At 37.6% G+C, this 23539-nt stretch overlaps 1 protein-coding gene and 1 non-coding gene across 3 annotated transcripts in view; one reads left to right on the top strand and one right to left on the bottom strand.

Moving 5' to 3' along the window:
* Positions 1–23539, top strand: part of ULK2 (unc-51 like autophagy activating kinase 2) — a 77433-nt gene that overhangs the window by 2415 nt on the left and 51479 nt on the right. Inside the window, exons 3-9 of one of the 2 annotated variants that reach the window (XM_069483191.1) lie at positions 638–679; positions 12928–12960; positions 13260–13296; positions 18660–18833; positions 19572–19645; positions 22040–22141; positions 23278–23336. In XM_069483191.1, the coding sequence (XP_069339292.1) occupies positions 638–679; positions 12928–12960; positions 13260–13296; positions 18660–18833; positions 19572–19645; positions 22040–22141; positions 23278–23336 (521 nt within the window). Of the gene's footprint in view, positions 1–637; positions 680–12927; positions 12961–13259; positions 13297–18659; positions 18834–19571; positions 19646–22039; positions 22142–23277; positions 23337–23539 lie in introns of those variants that run through there. The other variant, XM_069483192.1, reaches the window with a different exon arrangement.
* Positions 6607–6751, bottom strand: LOC138392661 (U4 spliceosomal RNA). Its single transcript, XR_011234951.1, has one exon. It is a non-coding gene; the product is annotated as a U4 spliceosomal RNA (small nuclear RNA).

Below are 23539 nucleotides of genomic sequence, written 5' to 3'. Positions count from 1 at the left end.
TCCATGGTCAAATAAGTTTGGAAAATCCTGTTTACTAAATACTTCTTGGAGAGTCACGAAGCATCTGGCTCATTAAAGTCTGAAAAAGTCTACAATGAAGAAACTGGTTTCAGGGTACTTAACCCAGTGTTTTCCAAACTAATATGAGCATAGAACCGTCATCTCATACTTACCAGCTTTCCTCAAAACTACTTCCTGTGGAGAGCTCTTTGGTAAGAATTATAGCTCTTTGAGCTAAGAGTTATACTTCGTTTTCTTCCAGGCCTATAATGTGCTTTTTAAAAAGCACTTTGGAATTTCATGCCTTTATTGGTGTTAAAAATTGTATATTAAATTTAGGAGACTAGTAGAAAATCTGTGGCCATACTAACTATAGCATTTATTTTGTAAATGAGAGTGCTCACTTTGTTAGGAGTCTAAATGATGGTGGTGGAAAAAAAAATTTAATCCTGAGTAGAGTTAATCAGGCACATTTCTTATTCTTTAGTAGATTGAATTGTTCAGTCCTTTAATAGAAGTATATATACTAGAAGTAGTATATATTTATATATACACTTTAATTTTTATTTGCATATCAGAATATATTAAAATTATTGGAATACCTATAAATATTTTTCTTTCTCGATTTTCTTAACAGGAACTTCAGCATGAAAATATTGTAGCACTCTATGATGTTCAGGTACCTTATTTTGGATTTTTTAAAAAATTAAAATAAAAATAATTTTTTAGTTTAGCCTGAACAAAAGCGAGACCCCGTCTCTACTGAAAAATAGAAAGAAATTATATGAACAACTAAAAATATATACAGGAAAAAATTAGCTGGGCATGGTGGCGCATGCCTGTAGTCCCAGCTACTCGGGAGGCTGAGGCAGGAGGATTGCTTGAGCCCAGGAGTTTGAGGTTGCTGTGAGCTAGGCTGATCCCACAGCACTCTAGTTTGGGCAACAGAGTCAGACTCTCTCTTAAAAAAAAAATAATAATAATTATAATTTTTTGGTTTCATACAAATTTAAGTGAATCTTAATAGAAATAAAAAATTGCCTTAATTCTTGTTGAAAAGACATATAGCTTAAGTTATATGTTTATTAATAAGCAATTGTTTAAAATAGCGTAGAGCAATAGGCTAAAATAATGTGCTGCATGAGTAAAGTTATTAACAATTGACAATATGCTATAGAGGTAGTACTGTTTTGGGTCAAGTAGAGGAATATTGATACCAGATCTAGCATTTCTGTGATAAATGTAGAAAGGACTATTGTGGGCTGTTAAAAAATTAACTAGAGCTTTTTCTTATTATGAAAGCAACATTTATAAATTGAAGAAATATTAGAAAATAAAATAAATAAAAACAAGGACACTATACATATCCATTACCCAGACACATCTGTGATTTTCGACATAGCATACAGTAGAGGTATAGTTTATTTGGAGTTGGGAAGGCTGGGTTCTAAAGTCATCTTCTAAGGCAAAATTTCCTTATAGTCAAAGTTACTCTTGGAAATTCTTTTAAGAGCTCAGCTTTGGAGAAATTTACTGTTTTCTGGGTGGAGCACCAGATCAAGTAGTTGGCTTATATTATGTGGGGTTTTTTTGAGACAGTCTCACTCTGTCTCCCCAGCTAGAGTGCAGTGGCATCACCATAGCTCACAGCAACCTCAAACTCCTGGGCTCAAGTGATCATCCTGCCTCAGCCTCCCAAAGTGCTAGTATTACAGGTGTGAGCCACTAGGAGGAACATACTCAAATACGTGAGTTACTGGTCAGGAATTTCAAGGTGACTGCATTAAAGTGTTTTATTATTTTGTTCATTGTATACTACTGGAACTAATTTATAAAAATAAGAAATATCAGTCAAATGAATGTAGTTTTGAGCATTCGGCTATCAAGTAAACAGAGTCCTGACCTTATATTTCAGATTTGCTTTTTTGATTCTAATTCTTCATCAAGGGGTACAGTATATTGAGAGACTAGTGCAGTAGTTTTATCAACTTGAAATTAAAATCATTTTTACTGGCCGTTAGTTTTGGAGAGCTGTCTAGAGTTTATACATCGAGAACATATTTAAATTGAGAACTTTTGACATTATAAAAATCAGGCTTAAGTTTAGATGACACTTAATAAATGCATTTTCCCTCTAGCTACAAAAGTATTGTATGCCCATAGTTAATCAAACATTGTCAAAATGATAAATTAGAAAAGAAATGACAATTCCCAGAAATAATCACTGTTTGGTATATTTCTTTTATAATTTTCTGTATTAATCTATAGCCATCTATACTTAATTTTTTAAGCTTTTCATTATGAGAAACTTAGTGGTAGTGTACAGAAATGCAACTTGTTTTATTAAGCTTAGTGTATCTTGGATACCTTTTTATAATCAGTATGATACCATAGGGCTAAATGATAATTTATTTACTTAAAACCCAATTATGGCCATTCGGGTTGTTTCTTATTTTTCCCTGTCAGAAACAGCGCTGCAAAGAGAGCTGTGTACATAATGTTTGCTTATTTTTATAGTGTTTTTGTAGAATAAATTTCTTGAAGTGGAATTGCTTGGTCGGAGATACTAGCTTATCTTCCAAAAGTTTATATCAGTTAATTTTGATTAATAGTGACCTATCTCTTTTTTTAGGGAGGGGCAATCTCATAGACAGAAAATATCTCAAGTTTTAAGTTTTTTATTTCTTAAATCATTAGTGCATTGACCATCTTATTGTTTTATTTGCCTTTTCTTTTGAGACAAGGTCTTGCTCTGTCTTCTGGGCTAGAGTGCAGCGGCATCATCATAGCTCACTGAAATCTCAAAATCCTGGGCTCAATTGATCCTCCTGCCTCAGCCTCCTGAGTAGCTGGGACTACAGGAACATGCCACCATGCCTGGCTAATTTTCCTATTTTTTGTAGAGACGACATCTCGCTCTTGCTCAGGCTGGTCTCGAACTCCTGGCCTCAAGCAGTCCTCCTGCCTCAGTCTCCCAATGTGCTAGGATTACAGGCATGAGCCACTGTACTTGGCCTATTTGCCTTTTCATATTTCTTCTGTGACATTCCCTTTACTGTCATGTGATGTTTCTGTTGTGTTCATTTTTCTTACTGATGTCTTTGTGATCAGTCTTTCTTAAGCCAGTTAGTGAGGTGTACAGGAGTATAGTGGTGAGCAAAATAGAAAAGGACCTTGTCCTTGTGGCGCTTACAGTGTAACTGGGGAAGATGACATCAAGCATATAGTTACTATTTCTAAGCGTGCCAGGTGCTGTAAAGTAGAACTGTTAGAGCGGTTTGGAGGAAGCAATATGGGAGTTAGAGGAGTGGGGCTGGGGAGTGATCCCTGAAGAACTGATGTTTAAATAGACTTGATAGAACAGTAGGAGAAGGCGAGGCTGGGGGTTGGTGGGAGAAGAACAAGCGTAAAGACCACAGACAGGAAAGATCTCTGAATCTGGGAACCAGAAGGCCAGTGTGCCGGGAGTACAAGAATGAGAGAGGGAGAGTAGTGTGAGATGGTGCTGGAGAGGCTAGTCGGGGCCAGATCTGGTCTTTATTCTACAGACGGAGCAAAGCCGTTGAAGAGTTTTAAAAGCAGGAGAGTGATATCATGTGTGTTTTTCAAAAGATAAATCTTGAGCATTCTAGGTATGACATAAATATTGTCAATTAGGAATACTTACCTGTATGATAGTTTTTGGTCTGGATCAATTTCTACCTCTTGGTAATCTTAGTGTAGCAAGAAAAGGATGATTCATTTAATAGTGCTGGCAAAACTGAGACATCTGAGAAAAAATAAAGTTGGAACCTTCTTCTCATCATTTTCCAAAATAATTTCCAAATGAATTAAAGGCGTAAATATATAAAATAGATGATAGATCACAATCTTTTTGTTGTTGTTGTTCAAATGATTATAATTTTATTTTTATTTTTTTTTTATTAGATCACAATCTTAAAATAATATTTAGATGACTATATAATCTAAGAGATAGAAAGACATTTAAAATCAAGATAAACTCTGAAGCTATAATAGGGACATACAAAAATTTTAAACTTGTTTTACAAAGAAAATAATACAGTGGACAAACTGACATCCATAAAAAGAAAAAAATGATACATGCCATAACATATGAATCTCAAACATTCTGTTGAGAAAAAGAAGCCAGGCAAATACTGCTACTGTGTGATTCTGTTTTTGTGAATTTCAGGAAGAGAGAACTAAGCAAGGGTGATAGAATTAGAACAGATGTTGCCTCTTGGTAGCAGGGATTGATGACAGAGGGGCAGGAGAAAACTTGGGTGATGGAAATGTTACATCTTTTGATTGGCAAGGTAGTTACTTGGGTGTACACATTTGTCACAACTCACTGGACCACACAACTCACTAATCAGGTGGGTTAGTGTATGCAAATTATACCTCTATAAAATGCAAAAAAAACGCCATTGACAAATTATAGTTTGAGACAATATTTACAACACAACAGATGACAGGCTAAGATCTAAAACATGTAAATCATCTCACAAATTGGTAAAGAAAAGACAATCCAAAGAGAAAATAAACAAAGAATATAAATTGTTAGTTTTCATAAGAGAAATAAAAATGGCTAATAACCGATACTCTTGGATAAATAGTCAGGGAGATGTAAATTAAAGTAACAGCGAGATGTCACTTCTCACCCATCCAATTGGCAAAACTTAAAAGTGCAGTAATTCTTACTGGTAGAGTTGAGAGAGGGAGCAGTGTACAATATTCTCATGTGTCGCTTGTGGAAATGTAAATTATTAAAACACTTTTGGAACGTTGTCTGGCAGTACCTGTTTCTGTCCTTTTGCTTCCATCCCCCTTAAGAATATTCCAGCATGGCCACGAGAGTGCGAGTCAGGACATGCTGCTGCTCTGCTCGGAGTCCTGCAGTGGCTCCCATTTTTATCCGAGTAAAAGCCGAAGTCCTTATTAACACTGTCCAACCCGATTATCTCTGACTCCATCTCCCGTTTCTTTGCACCTTGCTGCTTTTGCTCCGTCCACACACACCTCCTTGTGCTTCCCAGAGTGCTCCATACCCTGGACCGTTGCCCCCTTTTCCCTTTTGCCTAGGACCTTCTTCCTCCAGATTTACTGTACACTGTACAGCTGTCTCTATAGTATGGACAGACATATTTCATATGTATTCCCCCAACCTTTGTTAGGTCTTTACTCACAGATTATGTTCTCAGTGAAGCCTTTTTAGTCACCCTAAATAAAATTGCAGTCCCCATCTCAAGCACTCTCTATGTCATTTTTTTATGTTTTCTTTCAAAGCACTTCACCCTCTGGCATACTGTTTATACTTCTTTTGTTTATTTTTCTCTTCCTTGACCCTTCCCCCTAAGAATTTAAGCTTAAAGAAAACAGGGCATTTATTTATTTGGTTGTTTATTAATTTATGTATTTATTTATTTTAGAGTCAGAGTCTTGCTCTGTTGCCCAGGCTGGAATGCAATGGCACAATCATAGCTCACGGCTGCCGCAAACTCCTGGGCTCAAGAGATTCTCCTGTCTCAGCCTCCTGAATAGCTGGGACTATAGGCATGCGCCACCATGCCTGGCTAATTTTTAAATTTTTTGTAGAGGTGAGGTCTCTCTATATAGCCGGAGCTGGTTTTGAACTCCTGGCCTCAAGCAATCCTCCCGCCTTGGCCACCCAAAGTGTTAGGATTACATATGTGAGCCACCACACCTGGCCAGAACAGGGCATTTAAATGTTTGCTGACTGCTATGCTGGTATGTCATAGGCAGTTACGATGTAGTAGGCAGTTTAAAAATATTTTAATTAAAAAGAATATACATTTCCATTAAAAATAGATATCCCTGTTACTAAGCAACCTTGATGTCTGGACATCTATCCCATAGCCATAAAAGCACGAGAATTAGAATGTATGTCCAAGAATCATTAATGTAGCATTGCATAACGTGGCCAACACTCCGAACAAGTGAATGTTCCTTAGGGAATGGTTGAATAAACAGTGATAGAACCACACTATGAAATATTATGCAGTTATTAAAACAGTTATGTACATCTGGATGAGAGAGAATGATGGCATCATTGGAGACAAAGAGGCCTGGACAGATTGGTAAGATGTTTAGAAGATGGAATTGATAGGAGTTGGACACTTGGCTACAGGAGGTAAAGAAGAGGGAATCAGAGTTGACAGCTCTTTGTCAGATGTATTGAGATATTCTTCCCATTTTGTCTGGGCTTTTTTTTTTTTTTTTTTTTTGGTCTTATTTTAGCTTCTTTTTGATGTATGGAAATTCTTACACGGTAGAATTTATCTACCTGTTCTTTAATGATCCCTAAGTTTCATATCATAGAAGGATTTTTCTACCCTGAGATTATAAAAATGGTCCCCCATGTTTTCTTCTAGTATTTATGGTTTTACTTTTTTGCATTTATATTTTTGATCTCTGGAATTTATGTGCAAAGGGATGATATAGGGACTTAACTTATTTTCCAGAAAACCCAGCCAGGTATCCCAGCCTTTACCTGGTTTTGAGGATAACTGCAGGAGAGGTTAATATCTTCTGTAGCACTGTTACAAAGAGTTAAGATTTAAGGCCATTTATTTATTTTTTATTCAGTCCCCGTAGAGACTGTCAAAAATTGCCAGTACTGACTATATTACAAGTCGTGAGGGCAGGTGGGGTATTGGGAAAAGTTTTCGAGTAGCAATAATTGTGCCTCGGATAAACCTCATTGGGTACGATGCTGCCACTGCACAAAGGTGAAATGGAAGAATTATAGCAAATCAGGTTCGGATTAGGTGAGTACTGAGTAATCAGTTTATAAATCTGAGATCAGTGTTATGTATTCTGAGTATTTTTGCAACCTTTGGTGCAGTTAGTATTATTGAGATACAGATTAAGGCAAAGGTTTTTCCGCAAATCTATGTTGGTTTGTGTCAGGTCAGTAAGCTAGCTGGCTTTCATATACTGTATTTTGCATCCCTAGGTTTTTTTAGATCATGGTCTGCTGTGGATTCAGACCATGTTCCTGTCCTTCCAGAATTCTTAAGTTGAAATCCTATCCCCCAAGGTGATGGTATTCGGAGGTGGGGACTTTGGGAGGTGATTAGGTCATGAGGGTGGAGCCCTCATGAATGGGATTAGTACCCTTATGAAAGAGATCCCAAAGGGCTCCCTTGCTCCTTCCACCACACAGCCAGAAGAACTATGAGCTAGAAGTGGGCCCTCACCAGACGCTGAACTGCCTGTGCCTTGATGTACTTCCCAGCCTCCAGACTAGGAGAGATAAATTACCAAGCTATGCAATCTGTGGCGGCTTGTTATAGCCTAACTGGACTAAGAAATGATCTAAGAGGAAGAGCCCTGGATATGAATAAGGAAACTTGGGGTTGAAGTACTGTTTTTGTAGCAAGCTCAACTTAGGATGTTGAGCAAGCCACTTTTTCCACATTACCAGCACCCTCTCACTAAAGCGCTGATGATAATCCCAGCCCTACTTACAGGATGCCATGAGGCAGTCTAGTACGAGGTAACCCCAAGGGAGATGAGCCTGAGGATTGTAGCCATGGTGTTTCTTTCCTCTTTTCCTATGAGAATAACCCGTAGGAGTCGCCTGAGGGGTAGAGAATGGATTAAGAAATGTAGTAAGTAGAGAGATGTGAGGATTTGGGTCTTAGAAACCAGGAATTTTTCTTTGAATCTTTTTTTATTTTTTAGAGATGAGGTCTTGCCATGTTGCCCAGGCTAGTCTGGAACTGCTGGCCTCAAGCAATCCGCCCACCTCAGCCTCCCAAACAGCTGGGATTGCAGGCATGAAACACTGTGCCTGGCTGAATCTTTCTGTTTACTTCTTTTCTGTTGTTTTAGATCAGGCTGTTGTTTTTTCCTACTTCTACTTCCAGGCATCTGAATTCTGCTAGAGAGAACCATCTACTCATGCTATTTGACTTTTATTTTTTAATTTGTTTTATTTTTAAAATTATCCAAGTAATAGGCCCTCAGTATAAAAACAATTCAAGTGGTCTAGCAGTATATAAAGTAAAAAAATAGATGCCCTCTCATTCTTCTTTATTTCCTTTTTCCAGAAGAAACCACTGTTGTGTGCCCAAGACTTATTTTTGATGCATATATGCATGTCTACATGCACTCAGCTTTTTTTTAAACAAATGCGTTTTTAAAAATTGTCCCTGTATTGAGGATTTCTTTCCAAATCTTTTATATTATTTAACATTCTCCCTACTCCAGTGCCCCGTAAGAGGCCAGGCAGAAGTAGTGAAAATGGCCTGTTGCCGTGTTTTCTCCTTCAGTTCTCGCCTCACCATTGCTTTGTGTTGAAACAGATCTTGTAAGGGACGATCTCTGGGAGAGGAATGTATGAATCACAGGGTAAGTGTAGGGCCAGCTGTAGTAGCTGCTGCCAGTGGATTGCTTTGTACTCTCACCAGCAGGTGTTTGGCAGTTCCAGTTGCTCTGTATCCTTGCCAACACTTGGCAGTTTTTGCCATTTTGGTGAGGTATCTAATTTTGGTTTTAATTAGTGTTTTCCTGATGACTCCTGATAGAAGTATTTTTTGTAAGTTTACTAGCCATTTAAATATTTTCTTTTTGAAATTCCTGTGGGAGTCTCTTGTCTGTTTTTCTATTGCATTGTCTGTCTTTTTGTTGTTAATTTATTGGACTTCTTTATATATTGTGGACATGAGTACTTTGCCATATATGTGCATTATAAATGACTTATGCTGCACTGTGACTTGCCATTTTACTCTTTTAATGATTTTCTTTTGATGAACAGAAATTCTCAGTTTTAATATCCAGTTTATTGTTTCCTCCTTTTATATTTAGTGCTTTGTGTCATATTTAAGATGACTTTCCCTACCTTTCCTAGAGTCATGAAGACATTCTCCCGTGTTTTCCCTAAAATCTTTGTTTTGCCTTTCACATTTAGCTGTGTAATCTGCCTGAGTTTTGTATGTGGTATGAGACGGGGGTCAGGACTCATTTAGTTTTGCAAACGGGCAGCCAGTTGGCCCATCGCCGTCTATGAACAGATGCCCTTTCCCCTCTGCACTGCGGTGTCTCATAAATGAGTGGCCGTGTGTGTGTGGACCCATTTCTAGCCTCCCTCTTCTGTCCTCTCAGCCTTACCAAACTGTTTTTCTTACCATAGTTTTATATTAAGTGTTGATATCTACTTATATAAGTCCTCCAATTTCTGTTTTTCTTCCTCTAGATTATTTGTAGTTATTTTGGCCTTTTTAATTTCCACATAAATTTTAGAATCATCTTATTTATTTCCACATATATTAAACCTCCTTGGATTTTGAATGGGATTACATTAAAACTTGAGAATTTCTTTGTGAAAAGGTTTTTAATTATAATATAATTTATTTAATAGATATGGGCCCTTTCAAATTTTCTATTTCTTGTCAGTTTTAGTTGTTTTTTTCATCAAACAAGTTGTTTTTCAATTTGTTCATTTCATCTAAATTTTTACATGTTGGCATACGATTGTTGATAATTCTGAGGAAAAGAAACACTTAAAGAGTTTTTCTAATCTCTCACTCAACAACAATCAACACAAGACTTCTGTGATCAAATGTGGGGGGATTTCTCCCCGCCAGCAAGCAGGCAGTCAGTTCTGCAGCGGACACTAGCTAGATGTCCTCCAACTCAGTTCTTTTCTGACACTAGACACTACCTGGTGATACCCGCCGTGCTCCGCTAGCCTCAAGTTCGGGCCTCTGGTACTTCTGATTAACAGACTTCAAGTTGGGGGTCCCATGAGTCCCTCTTTGGATTCAATTAACTTGCCAGAGTGGCTCATAGGACTCAGGGAAACACTTAGGTCTGCTAGTTTATCACAAAGGATGCAGGTGAAGAGATGTATGGGGCCAGGCATGGGAGAAGGGGCGTGGAGCTTCCACACCCTCCTTGGATGCATCGCCCTCTGGGAACCTCCACATGTCCAGCTGTCCAGAAGCTCTCCATATCCTGCCCTCTTGGGCCTTTTAGGTGACGTTGTTGAATAGGCATGATTAAAGTGCAGACAACTGTGTAGAAATGTGATTGGACAAAAAGGGTATGATTTAATACTCCTAGACAGAGTGGGGAAACCCGGCAAGACTTGTTTGTTCAGAGTCTTCTTGGCCTGAGTAGCATTTCTTCCTCCAGGTTGTGGAGCAAGACCCTCTCTGGAATGAGGATCTTAAGATAATCAGTAAACCCCATTTACAAAAAAAAGGAAAAAAAAAACCCTATAATCAGAAAGGTGGGGGAAGATTAGAGTCCTGTGTCAGGCAGGTAAAAGGAGAGCAGGAGCAGATCCCAGAGAGATTTTCTGTTTGCTGAAGCCTGCTTAGCCTAAGGGCCTAAAGCACCCCAACATCATAACAAGGGATATGGGAGTTACGAGCTAGGAGCCATGGGCAAAAATATATAAATACATATGTTACGTGTGTGTGTGTGTGTGTGTGTGTGTTTATATCTGTATATATGTAAGGGAATGATAGAATGAAATCCCTATGTCTGTAAGTTTGTTGACGGAAGTGCTGCCGAGGAGTGGAGGGTGAGGATTTCTTGATATCAGGAAAGCTGGGTGCTCATGTGGGTAGCCATGGCAGACGCTCGGTGGTCTGGCTCACAGGTCGTATGGGCCTCACCTCTCAGCCTCTCTGATCCAACAAGTATGTCTTTTCTGAGTTCTTCTCCAGTGCCCCAGTACTGTTTGAGTTTCGGTATGTCTACATATGATTAATTCTGTTTTAAAAAAAGAAAACCTTTTTTGTTTTGCTGACTCTCTCCTGGCCCTTGCAAGCTACTCATGCTCCAGATGATTTAAGTGCTTTATTTAAAAAAATGGGCACCGTTTTGGAAAGGGGTACTTGAAAGGGGGAGGGACCGTCAAGATAAAGAATGATTGAATCTGTGGAGATTTTCACTGCTTTGAAGGTAGACAGAGGAAAGTTTGCATGACAAATCGAGGATATTAAAGTATTTCTATTTCATTTGTTACTTATTGAATGAGTAAATGAATGAGTGGAGAAAACTAAATGGTTATATATAACTCCAAAATTGTCAATATTAAGATGGGAATTTGACCTCTTCATATTAAGTGAACAGAAATTATTTATGGCTGTTCGGCCTCTTCTTAAGAATTTCTAGCTCTCTTTTCTCTTCATAGAAAATTAGTGCTATTATTAAACAGCACTCATTTGAGATCATATTTTTATACTTGAAGAGAAGAAAATATTGTTCGAAATTGCCAGTGTTTAATGATTTCTCAGCATTTTTAGGGGCTGTAGGATATTTTGGACTGGATTTGATTAGGTTTTGTGATGAAAACTCTGGTTCACAATAGAGATGATTTTAATTCTCAAAAATACATTTTTTTGTTTTTATTTCTGATGTGAGGAAGTATTTATTTTTTGCAGACTTGATCTTCTAGCTTGCTGGGAGCTGGCTGTTGTCCACCTCCTTCCTGGTTTATTGTGGGAGTGCTGCTGGTGGGGAACCCAGGCGTCTGTGTTAGGCTTGTAGCTTGGCACTCCATGCGTGGGATCCCGCTGTGCCTCCTGTTCCTCAGTAGAGAGCAAATGGCACCATCATTCTTCTGAATTTCCATATACCTCTGGGGTCAAAGAATTGGGCATGATGTATTTCAATTTTTTATCTAGTCCTCTTGAGAAATAAGTGAAGCGGATCACCCCAGTCGCCAAGCTTCTTACAGACGTAGTTTAGTATTCAGGTCTTAACTTCTGGCATCCAGCCCCTCGGGGAATGTGGTGAGACAACCTTGCAGCAGCCGCTTGTGTCGCTTCTCATCCCACAGTCACCCTGGCCAGGCAGTCACGAAGCACTGGTTCTTGAAACCTCTGTGAGGTGATACTTTTATAAAATCCAGTAAAAATGAATTATTATAAAAGTGAAATAAAAAAGGGCGTATATGTGAATATTCCAAAGTTTGTATTATTAAATTCAGCCAACATAAAATTATCTTGTCAGGTTGTTTTGAACATTTTCAAATGCTTACTTTTAGTTTCTGTAATTGTCTCATTGTGGGCCGGTACCACACGATTTTCTGATTGGCACTGGTTCTTGAGCCGCACTCTGAGCAGTACTGCTCTAGACCCGCCCTCTTGCTACCTTCCCTCATCCTGTGTTTTCCCATAGAACAGCTGTCTTTGAATTTAGGATCTTGACAAAGCCAAGTGCTGCATGGAAGAGCTATCTTGTGACTCACATTTGAGCACTGGCTCCAGTTAAGCCATAGGGAAGCCTAATTTGAAATTTAGTTAACATTCTAAAAATTATCATTGAGGAGCCAGCTAATCAATCTTTGAATTACTTAAGCAAGCAGCACACCTGGAGCTATGTGGATTTGAAAGACTTTATAAAATTCTTCAAGTCATTTCCTTAAAATCTTGGAACATGTCTTGGTAACATGTGATAAAACATTTCCCTTTGCCAACAATTCCATATTAATGTGATTGCCCAAATAAACATAAAAACCAGAAAAACAGAAAACTGAGCATCCTGGGTCATGTGTTCCGGGAGTCAGATTGTACATTTAATGTTGCTAGGGAGGATTCTGTCAAATCAAAGTTTTCAAAATGGAAGTGTTTTCCCAAGGACCAAAAAATCGTTCCTTTTTTCACAAGTGGTAAATTTATCGTGTCTTTTATTCTAGATATTGTTTTAGGTAGTTCTTTCTGTAAACAGAATTGAACATGTTGATGACTACATTAGTGTTATCAAAACTTGATTTGGCTTTGGGAAGAGGAGAAACTGAAATCATGTTGGGAATTTTAATTTCGTTTTCTAATAGATTTTGTGATGATATTTTACTAGTTTAATAATGAATGTAATATTTTTATTAACTATCATTTTCAAATTTTATGTTTAATTTTTTTCTCTAAATGCCATTTGTTTACTTTTCAGGAATTACCCAACTCTGTCTTTTTGGTGATGGAGGTAGGTAGTATACAAGTTCTGTTTAATTTATTTCAAATTCCTGTTGATTAATGTGTACTTTAAAATTGACAGTAGATTATTATTTGAAATTTTGAATTAGTAAATTTGATTCAATGATTTAGATTTTACTAGAAGAATATAAAATTTTAAAAATTTTGATTCCATAATCATTATAATTTTTAGACTTGATTTACATTACAGTATGTACAAATGATTTTTTAATTAAAATTAACTGAGAATAGATTGAATTAATCTTGAATCACTGTCCTTATTTTAGTTATTTTTCTTTTATATATCAGTATTGCAATGGTGGAGACCTGGCAGATTATTTGCAAGGTAATTTTGTGTGTGTGTCAATGGTTCAAATGTTCGATAAAGATAGTACCATACTCTGTTTAATCCTGAGAGGTACTTATGAAATATGCTACCCCTGTTTCCTGCACTTGTATAAGAAACATTCAATAAATATTCGTGTTATTTGTTTAACTTGTCACTTTGTTGACCAATTGTTGTTTGTTGTGGTTTTGTTCCTAAACTTGTGTATAAGTACTTACTTTTTGCGTCTTTCTCTCTCTGACAGTGTTTAAGAGGTGGGTCCTCTCCCCATGAGAGAAGAAACCAAATAGAATTTCTCTCCTTCAAATGGCTCAACTGCGTTGCCATCAGTGAACCTTTAGTCCCTTTCGTTTCTCTCAAAATAAAAAAAAAATCATAGTGGAAGAATGTATCCAAGAATGTATTTAAGTGAACATTTCTTGTAATTAAAAAAACCCAACAACATTATCAGGGATAAAGGTAACACAGAAATTATTTTGTGGCACAGAAGTAAGATTTTAGTACTAGATGATGCTTGAAATTCTGTACCCAAAATGTATTCATGTAGGACTTTGAAGCATTCAGATCAAATTTTGTCCCTCCAAAGTATTTTATTTTAATGATGCTAGATAAGGCTAGCACCTCCTTGTTTATTCCTTAAAAGATACAAGGGAAATATGCAAAAAGATCTATTAGATAGATCACAGTAAAAATACTTAAGATCTCAATGGATAGACACACAAAGGGTATGGACTATTTATAAAATAGAAACAATGTATTTAAAATGTTTATAACTTGTGACAGCTCCTGAAACAAATAAAAAAATTTTAAAAAGTTTAATTTCTCTTAGTAATCAGGGAGAGTGCAATTAAAAATCAGACTTTAAAATCTTTAAAATACAGAATATTGCTGACATTCAAAAACTGTGTGGAGAAAAACATAAAGAACACAGGTATACGCCCCCACCAATTTAAAAAGGAATTAAAAATACTGTTGAAGCTCCCTGTAAACCTTTCTGTAGTCCCATTCTTGTCCTTTCGCTAGAGACAAACATTGTTCTGAATTTGGTAGTTTAAAAAATGTCAGTTTAGTTTCTTTTTTTTCTTTTTTTTTTTTTTTTTTTGAGACAGAGTCTCACTCTGTTGCCCAGGCTAGAGTGAGTGCCGTGGCGTTAGCCTAGCTCACAGCAACCTCAAACTCCTGAGCTCAAGGGATCCTCCTGTCTCAGCCTCCCGAGTAGCTGGGACTACAGGCATGTGCCACCATGCCCGGCTAATTTTTTCTATATATATTTTTAGCTGTCTATATAATTTCTTTCTATTTTTAGTAGAGATGGGGTCTCGCTCTTGCTCAGGCTGGTCTCGAACTCCTGAGCTCAAACGATCCGCCCACCTCGGCCTCCCAGAGTGCTAGGATTATAGGCGTGAGCCACCACGCCCGGCCAAAATGTCAGTTTAGTAAAAAAAAAAAAGTTACCCAATGTCATTTATTAGTAGGTAGAATGCAGTGAGACAGGCACTTGCGTTCACTGCTGGTGGAAAGGAGTTGAAGCTAGAAAGTACCCTGCTCTGTCTTCTCATCCGTCTCCAAGTCTTGAGTTCCCGACGTCCTTAGTATTTCCGGTGAAAGTACCTTTTTCTACTGGAGTCAGACTGGGTGGCACTTCCCAGCGTAGAGCTCTCGTTACAGTGTCAGTTTCCTTCATTAACAGACGTATCATTCACCTATATGAGCACTATTACTGGTGTAGTAGATTTAAGTTAATTTTGACAGCAGTTTTGTTGAACTCTGTATTTGATATTCCAGAGCAATATTGTTAGAACGGGAGACCCAATAGTGAAGGCCTAAGAGCTTGAGTGGGGGGCAGCCAGGAAAGCACGGTTCTATTAATAGTTCCAGCATTCACGTCACTTAATTGCTGTACGATTTTGGTTTTTTATCTTCTCCCTGGTCCTTCTCCACCACAGTCCTTAAGGGAATCCCTTGTAGTTTGAAAACACTTTTGAAGACATAGGAAAGAAATTCTGGTCCTTAGGGCATTGTCTAGAGCTACGCTGTTTGTTCCGTACAGTAACCACTGACCGCATTGGGCTCTTAAATTGTGGGCAAGTCCAAATTGACATGTGCTACAATTGTAAAATGCACACTGGATTGTGGATACTTCATCAGGATGAAATAAATCTCTGATTTTTAAAATATTCATTACAAGTTGAAATGGTAATATTTTGGATGTATTGGGTTAAACATATATTAATAATTGCATTTATGTCTTTTCACTTTTTAAAATGTGGCCACTAAGAGATTGAAAGTTGCATGTGTGGCCACATTATATTCCTATTGGAGAGTACTGTTCTAGAAGGTCTGGGATGTCTAGAAGGTTAAATACTATTGTATCACAGCATGGTCATTTAATCTTTTTATTTGCTCTGTGAAACAAAATGCCTTTCACACTTCCAAAAGGTAGAAAACAAATTCTGTTATTTGCAAGTTTAAAGTAAAACAAATTCTAAATTAATAAGTTGTACTTTAACATTAATAACAGCAGAATATACTAAGCGTGGCAGCTATGGCTAAGCTTATTCTCTCAGTGTTAGCTTGCTCAAAAATTCCTTCAAAAGAGTTTTGGTATTGACGACACCTTTTAAAATATAAAGTTTTGTTTGTTTATTTGGAGACATGCTGAGGCTAGAGTGTAGTGGTATCATCATAATTCACTGCAACCTCCAACTCCTGGTCCTAAGTGAACCTCCTGTCTCAGCCTCCCGAGTAGCTGGGATTATAGGCACGTGCCATGGTGCTGGGCTAGTTTTTTGTTGAGACAGGGGTCTCGCTATGTTGTTCAGGCTGGTCTTGAGCTCCTGGCCTCCAGGGAGTCTCCTACTTTGGCCTCTCAGAAGTACTAGGATTATAGATATGAGCCACTGTGCCTGGCCTTTTAAAATATAAGGTTTTTAACATGGAAATTTGTTTCTGGGATTGTGTCAAGAGGTACACATCCTACATTCATGGAAATATGTACATTTTTGTTGCAGTTTGTGCTCAGAAACAGCCTATGCCAGGTCACTGCTTTCCCCCCCGTGGGAACAGTGTTAGCATTTGGACTCTGAATCATGTTTCAGGTGTACTCAATCGTGTGTCATGGGGCAAAGATACAAGTTCTAAGCAACTGCAATCATTTTAAAGTGACAAAATTATTCTAAGCCTTAAAATGAAAATGAATGAAATGAAATAAAATATATTATCAATTTTTTTTTTTTTTTTTTGAGAGAAGGTCTCTCACTCTATTGCCTGGGGTAGAGTACAGTGGTGTCATCATAGCTCACTGCAACCTCAGACTCCTGGGCTCAAGTGATCCTTCTGCCTCAGCCTCCTAAGTAGCTGGGTCTACCGGTGCACGTCACCACACCCAGCTAACTTTTCTGTTTTTTGTAGAGATGGGGTCTCACTATGTTGCTCAGGCTGGTCTCCAACTCCTGACCTCAAGCAATCCTTCTCCCTCAGCCTCCCAAAGTGCTAGGATTACAAACGTGAGCCACCAGACCCAGCCTATCAATTTCAGTTGTTGCAATGTAATTTAAGTAAAACTACAAAAATTAAGCTCTAGTAGTTGATTTTGCCCACTCACTCATATGCAATAATATATGTATATAGGCATTTGTAAGAAAGTAGATCTGAAAGAGTGCACTCCTGGCCGGCCTTGTGGCTCATGCCTGTAATCATAGCACTCGGGGAGGCCGAGGTGGGAGGATCGTTTTGAGCTCAGGAGTTTGAGATCAGCCTGAGCAAGAGCAAGACCTGTCTCTGCTAAAAACAGAAAGAAATTAGCCGGACAACTAAAAATATATAGAAAAAATTAGCCGGGCATGGCGGCACATGCCTGTAGTCCCAGATACTCAGGAGGCTGAAGCAGAAGGATTGCTTGAGCCCAGGAGTTTGAGGTTGCTGTGAGCTAGGCTGACGCCACAGCAGTCTTGCCCGGGCAACAGAGTGAGACTCTGTCTCAAAAAAAAAGAGTGCACTCCTAATTTTTAACAGTGTTCATCTCCAAAGATGAGATTACAGAACATTTCTCTTTTGATATGTTTTTAGTGCATCCTGAATTTTTTTTTTTTTTTTTACAATGAGTATCAGGAAAAGAATCCCAAAGAATTAAAGAAGGAAGATAGGTTAAGAATAGGCCTCACTGAAAAAAGTATTTGGTAATTTTTAAACCATGAAGAATTATTTTATTTGAAGAGGTTAAGAACATATAAATGTCACTTAACATGTCATTAAAATGATTTTAAAACCATAATATTTCACTTATTCCAGGTGTCAATGTTATTTTTGTCTGTCTTAATTACAAATGGAAAGGTTATGTGGAGCATATTCTAAATTATATGGCCACAAGTGTGTTCACAAAGGATTTAAATAGGTTCATGGATATTAAATCCTTAGAGTAGATTCAAAGAATTGTGATTTTTAGATCCACTGTAATAAAAAGTTCATATTTGCATATTTACTACATTTGACTGTTTATTATGTGTTAGACCTTTTCCTAAAGTCTTATTAACTGTTTTGTTTAATTGTCACATCAATCTCATGTGGTTAGCGTCATTATCAACCTTTTATAGATGAGGAAATAGGCACAGAGGGATTGTCCTCCAGGGTCACGCAGTAAGTGGCAGAGCTGGGATTTGAAAGACGGCAGCCTGACTCCAAATCAGGCTTTAACCATTACATGCTCTGGCCTACACAGAAATATTGTAGTGTTGAATATGACTATCGCCAGATAATTTTCGTGCTACCTTTTTATAGTACTGGACACAGGTTAAAACATTTATTCTTAAAGGTGTCTTTAGTAATGAAAGGTGATATGGTGGGACAGAGGTGTTGGACATTGGGAGAGATAAAAGGAAAGAGAAGATGCAGGAACACAGATTGCTAACAGGTACAAGGGGCAATAGCGTCCAGGTCTCTCTGGTCAAGGATTTCTCCTGTTTTTAGTTTGTGCTTGTAACACTTGGAATTAAACACAAGCATTTATTCCAGATATTTGACTAATACGAAGGGGAGCTTATTTTTTGGCTTGTAAAGGATATTCACATTTGTTGAGCACCTATTGTGTTCAGAGTCACGCGGATACCTTCAGCAATAAAGACATAAGGGAAAAGTGAAAACAAGAGGAAAATGCAAATCAGTTCTCTTTACAACAGATTGATTACAGTTTTTGAGAAATCTATTATCCCTCCATAGACTTCAATTATTAAAGTAAAAAAGTGAATGTGAATTCTAGTTCCTTATTCCCTTCATGCTCTCCTTCATAACTCAATTCTGTTGATGGAATATGCAGATGGTATTTAATTTTGTGTGCTTAAATATTTATATGACTCCTTTTGTACCAGCTAAAGGAACTCTCAGTGAAGATACTATCAGAGTGTTTCTGCATCAGATTGCAGCTGCCATGCGAATCCTGCACAGCAAAGGAATAATCCACAGGGATCTCAAACCACAGAACATCTTGCTGTCTTACGCCAATCGCAGGAAGTCAAGTGTCAGTGGCATTCGCATCAAAATAGGTAAACACCCATGCATTGTTTCATGAAAAGGACATTTTTGAGACTCAGCATTTTTAGATAATTGTAATTTAGCTTGGTTAGAAAGATGGATTTTATTGATGCAATTTGAAATGTTTATTGAGATAAGTGAGGTCTGTTTAGACATGTGTATCCTTTACATTATTGGCAGCATATGCTAAATCAGGGCCAAAGGGCTCATAGTAGGAGCTCTAAGTATGAATCCCAGCAGCAAATCCTGCTTCTCTCGAGGGGGAAGTTGATGTAATACGGTGACTGGCAGCAAATTAATAACACTGATTCTTTACAGCTCGTGAGGTTTTGACGTGCGGATCTAAGAGATCATCTAGTTCAGCCTTTGGCATTTTTTTTTTTTTTTTTTTTTTGTGCTATCTCAAAATTATCTGAAACAGGTTAGGAAAAACAGTGAAAGTTCTATATCTGGTATTTGTATTTAATGAGAGCTATATTAATGAAGCATTTACTATAATTAGCGCTTTCACTTGCAAAGTTTGGTGCGCCTTGGTTACAAAATTAGTATGACTTATGCAGTTGATTAGTATTGTTTTTTAGCTGTTGAAATTGTAGTAGCTACTCTTTCCTTTGGTGGACAGTCTTATTCAATAAGCTGTTTATTTTTCATAGTTCTTTTGTGCCTTCTTGTGTCGTGAAGAGTCTTGATCTGTGTTAAGTGTGAGCAAAGGTATCATTTGTCTTTCTAATTTTTATTTTGTGAAATAGCGGATTTTGGTTTTGCTCGTTACCTACATAGTAACATGATGGCTGCAACACTGTGTGGATCCCCGATGTATATGGTGAGTGAATGTTTGCATCCTTGTGTGTTCAAAGCATGGCACCATAAACCATTAAGTATAATCCTTGTTTCCAAGTAAGATGTGATTTTATATATAGTTTGAACTGTTACTAATGTTAATTATATTACCAGTATGCTATAATACAAACATCTTTTGCTTTAGCATAGTGGACTGTGAAAGTAAATCATTTTTGCCATTTGTTTTCATTTTTTAAAAAGATTAGTTATGGCACAAATCCTCTATTAGATTAAATTGAGAATAAAAATTCGCGAAGTATAGTCATGCTATGCTTGATGTGTACTTTTAAGAATACTAAAAAAAAACACCTGTTGGGAGCACTTGTTCAGCTGTAAGATATGCTCACCTTTTGTATGTTGTCTCTCTGGACAAGGTCTGTGTATTATAGACGTTTCCATCAGCCTCAGACTGAAAACTGAAAAATCTTAGCTTTCCTCTTTATCCTTTCACATAGAGATTATCATGTATGATAGGGCTAGGCTATGAAAATTCTAAACTAATGTGAAGCATTAAGCCTGGAAATGTGTTAATTCTAGAGCTTCAGAATTATGTGAAGTCTATAAATGTACCTATTTCAGTTGTAAGTTTGAAATGGGTTTATGTTCAATTAGAAATTTCTCTAACCTAAAATCGACTTTGAGATCAAGAAAACTAGTCACCAAAGCTCAAAAATTTTTATATCAAATCTACTTTCTTGATTATATTATAATTTTACTGCTTGTATAAACTTTATAATTTAATATAATTTTTAAAATTACTTTGTACTTCTTGAGTATAAAATTGGTTCAGCCTTGGCCGGGCGCGGTGGCTCACGCCTGTAATCCTAGCACTCTGGGAGGCCGAGGTGGGCGGATCGTTTGAGCTCAGGAGTTCGAGACCAGCCTGAGCAAGAGCGAGACCCCACCTCTACCAAAACTAGAAACAAATTATATGGACAGCTAAAAATATATATAGAAAAAAAATTAGCCGGGCATGGTGGCGCATGCCTGTAGTCCCAGCTACTCGGGAGGCTGAGACAGGAGGATCGCTTGAGCTCAGGAGTTTGAGGTTGCTGTGAGCTAGGCTGACGCCACGGCACTCACTCTAGCCTGGGCAACAGAGTGAGACTCTGTCTCAAAAAAAAAAAAAAAAAAAAAATTGGTTCAGCCTTGAGAACAGAGTGCTTTGGCTGATTATTAAAGGAAGTTGACCCAATAAAAAATTTACTGGGTACAATAAATACAAATGTTATGCCTGAGCTGGGCACAGTGATGTGGCACATGCCTGTAATCCCAGCTACTTGGGAGGCTGAGGCAGGAAGATCACTTGAGCCCAGGAATTTGAGACCAGCCTGGGCAACGTAGCAAGAACTTGTCTGCTAAAAAAAAATAATAATAGATAAGAAAGGAAAGAAAAAGAAAAAGAAAGATGTGCCTGGAAAATAAAATTTAACTGTCTTTAAGTATATTGGACATTTCCATTTAGTGTTTGACCTGATTGATGGTATATTTAGAAAGTAACATTTGATGAAAAGTGAGAAAATACCTCTAACAAAGCAGCAGAGAAATACTTTTACTTTTAGCATAATTTTTATTATTGTGGTTTGCATCATAGTTTTTCTATTATAAAAATTTTCAAATTACAGAAAAATGTAGGGAATAACACAGCAAACACCTGTGTACCCACCATCCATATTTAACAAAGGTAACATTTTGCTATGTGTTCCTTGATCTTTTTTTAGAAAGAAAGAAAATATTTCAGACGCAGCCCCATCCCTTTTGTCCCTCTCCTTGATTCTATTACCCACTCTCCTACTCTCACACCCCTGAGGGGACTTTTCTTTGTTATTGTTTCAATACTTTTACTATGCTTTATGTATCCATAATAACAAATGTTTCTACAACTTGCTTCTTATTACATTGTTACTGAGATCTACCAGTAAATCTCTCTATATAATGATGTAGTTCTGAGTTCATTGCAGTATCGTTTGAGTAGAGAAATATTAATCACAATGTGTTAAGTTTTATTCTGGTAGTTTGTTAGGACTGTGACTGTTACCAGTTAATTAATACACACATATACCAGCCTGAGCAAGAGCGAGACCCCATCTCTACTAAAAATAGAAAGAAATTATATGGACAGCTAAAAATATATATAGAAAAAATTAGCCGGGCATGGTGGCACATGCCTGTAGTCCCAGCTACTCGGGAGGCTGAGACAGGAGGATCGCTTGAGCTCAGGAGTTTGAGGTTGCTGTGAGCTAGGCTGACGCCACGGCACTCACTCTAGCCTGGGCAACAGAGTGAGACTCTGTCTCAAAAAAAAAAAAAAAAAAATACATACATATTGATTATGTAAATAGCATAATGCATACCTCTTGAATTTGTCCATACCCAGGCTCCTGAGGTTATCATGTCACAACATTATGATGCCAAGGCAGACTTGTGGAGCATAGGAACAGTGATATATCAATGCCTAGTCGGAAAACCACCTTTTCAGGTAACCTGACTTTTTTCCTTATATCTTCAGTTATGGAATCTTCTCATTTTACAGTTGCCTTTGACTTATGAAAGAGGAGTACTTTGAAAGCAATGTTTTTGGCTCCTTTGTGACTTACTCTGATTTTGTTACAGGCAAAAATTGCTGTAGTGAGCCAGAACATCTTTTGCTTTTCTCCTTTTATTGCCTGCCCTTCGTAGTTGGACTGGGTGTAAAGCCTATTTTCCAGGCTAGTGAAAACTAGCGAGGGTCAGAGCTAATAGGCTGGCGGGAAATGGGTGTGAATGGTCTTATCAGCCCTTGCTGTTTAGCCTGGTTTTGGGTTCCTGGAATGCACTTGAGGGCTTGGGCTTGTTTAGGGAGATCATTGAAAACTGTCTCCACTTCTTTATTCCTGACACTGCTGGATAAGAGAGGGGTAATTATTTAGGCTTTTGGAAATTATTTTGGGTCTTTCCTCCTCTCTTCCTCCCCTAACATCCTGTCAAAAAGTGGCCCTCTAGAATATAATCATCATTTGTCTTGAGTTCATATTGCCATGTTATAATTTCTCATGTTACAGAGAAGATCTTTGAATCCAAAAACTGGAACAAAGTGAAATTATTTGCCCAAGGTGGTATAAAAAAAATAGGTGACACATCCAGGTTAAACACTTAATCTCCCAATCTAGTTTGTGTGTAGAGACTTCACTAATTTAGCAGCTTTTGTTACAAGGGTTCTACCTATTGCTATGGACAGACTGAATAGTAGCAGTATACTAAGTTCTCATCTTTGAATTCCTTTAAGGTCCTAAGGCAAATACACCTGGATTTTATACAGTAATAATGTACCCGTTGGGTAGGCCATGTAACCTCCAGAATAGTGGTCCTTAACCTCTTCTGAGTTTCAGGCTCCTCTGAGGGTCTGACCTCAGAAAAGGTGCACCGTACTCAGAAGCACAGAATTCTCACACAGTTTCTTAGGTTTCATGAGTTCCTAATGCCCAACGATGGCTCCCTCAGCAATCCATGGTTCTTAAGTTCAGAATCTGTGTTCTGTATAGCGAGAACATGACTGCCAATCACATAATTTGGAAGTTTTGCTTCATTGTTTAAGAAATTAAACCTTTTTTTTTGTTTTTTGTTTTTTTTAAATAGGCCAATAGTCCTCAAGACTTACGGATGTTTTATGAAAAAAACAGGAGCTTAATGCCTAGGTATGTGTTTAGATTACACTGGATTCTACTATTTGTGAACACAGTGTTATTTATTTAAACTCTGTGTATTTTATGTATTTCCATTATTGATTCCTGTTTCATTTGACAGAAATGTGAGAGCATTTATTATAACAGGAAATTAGAAAATTTCTGGCACATCATAGGTACCTGGGTAGTGTTATACCATTTTCTTTCTTTTTCAA

This window comes from Eulemur rufifrons, chromosome 9, assembly GCF_041146395.1.
Source record: "Eulemur rufifrons isolate Redbay chromosome 9, OSU_ERuf_1, whole genome shotgun sequence".
In the NCBI taxonomy this organism is placed as follows: Eukaryota; Metazoa; Chordata; class Mammalia; order Primates; family Lemuridae; genus Eulemur; species Eulemur rufifrons.
This window is presented reverse-complemented; position numbering and strand designations above follow the sequence as displayed.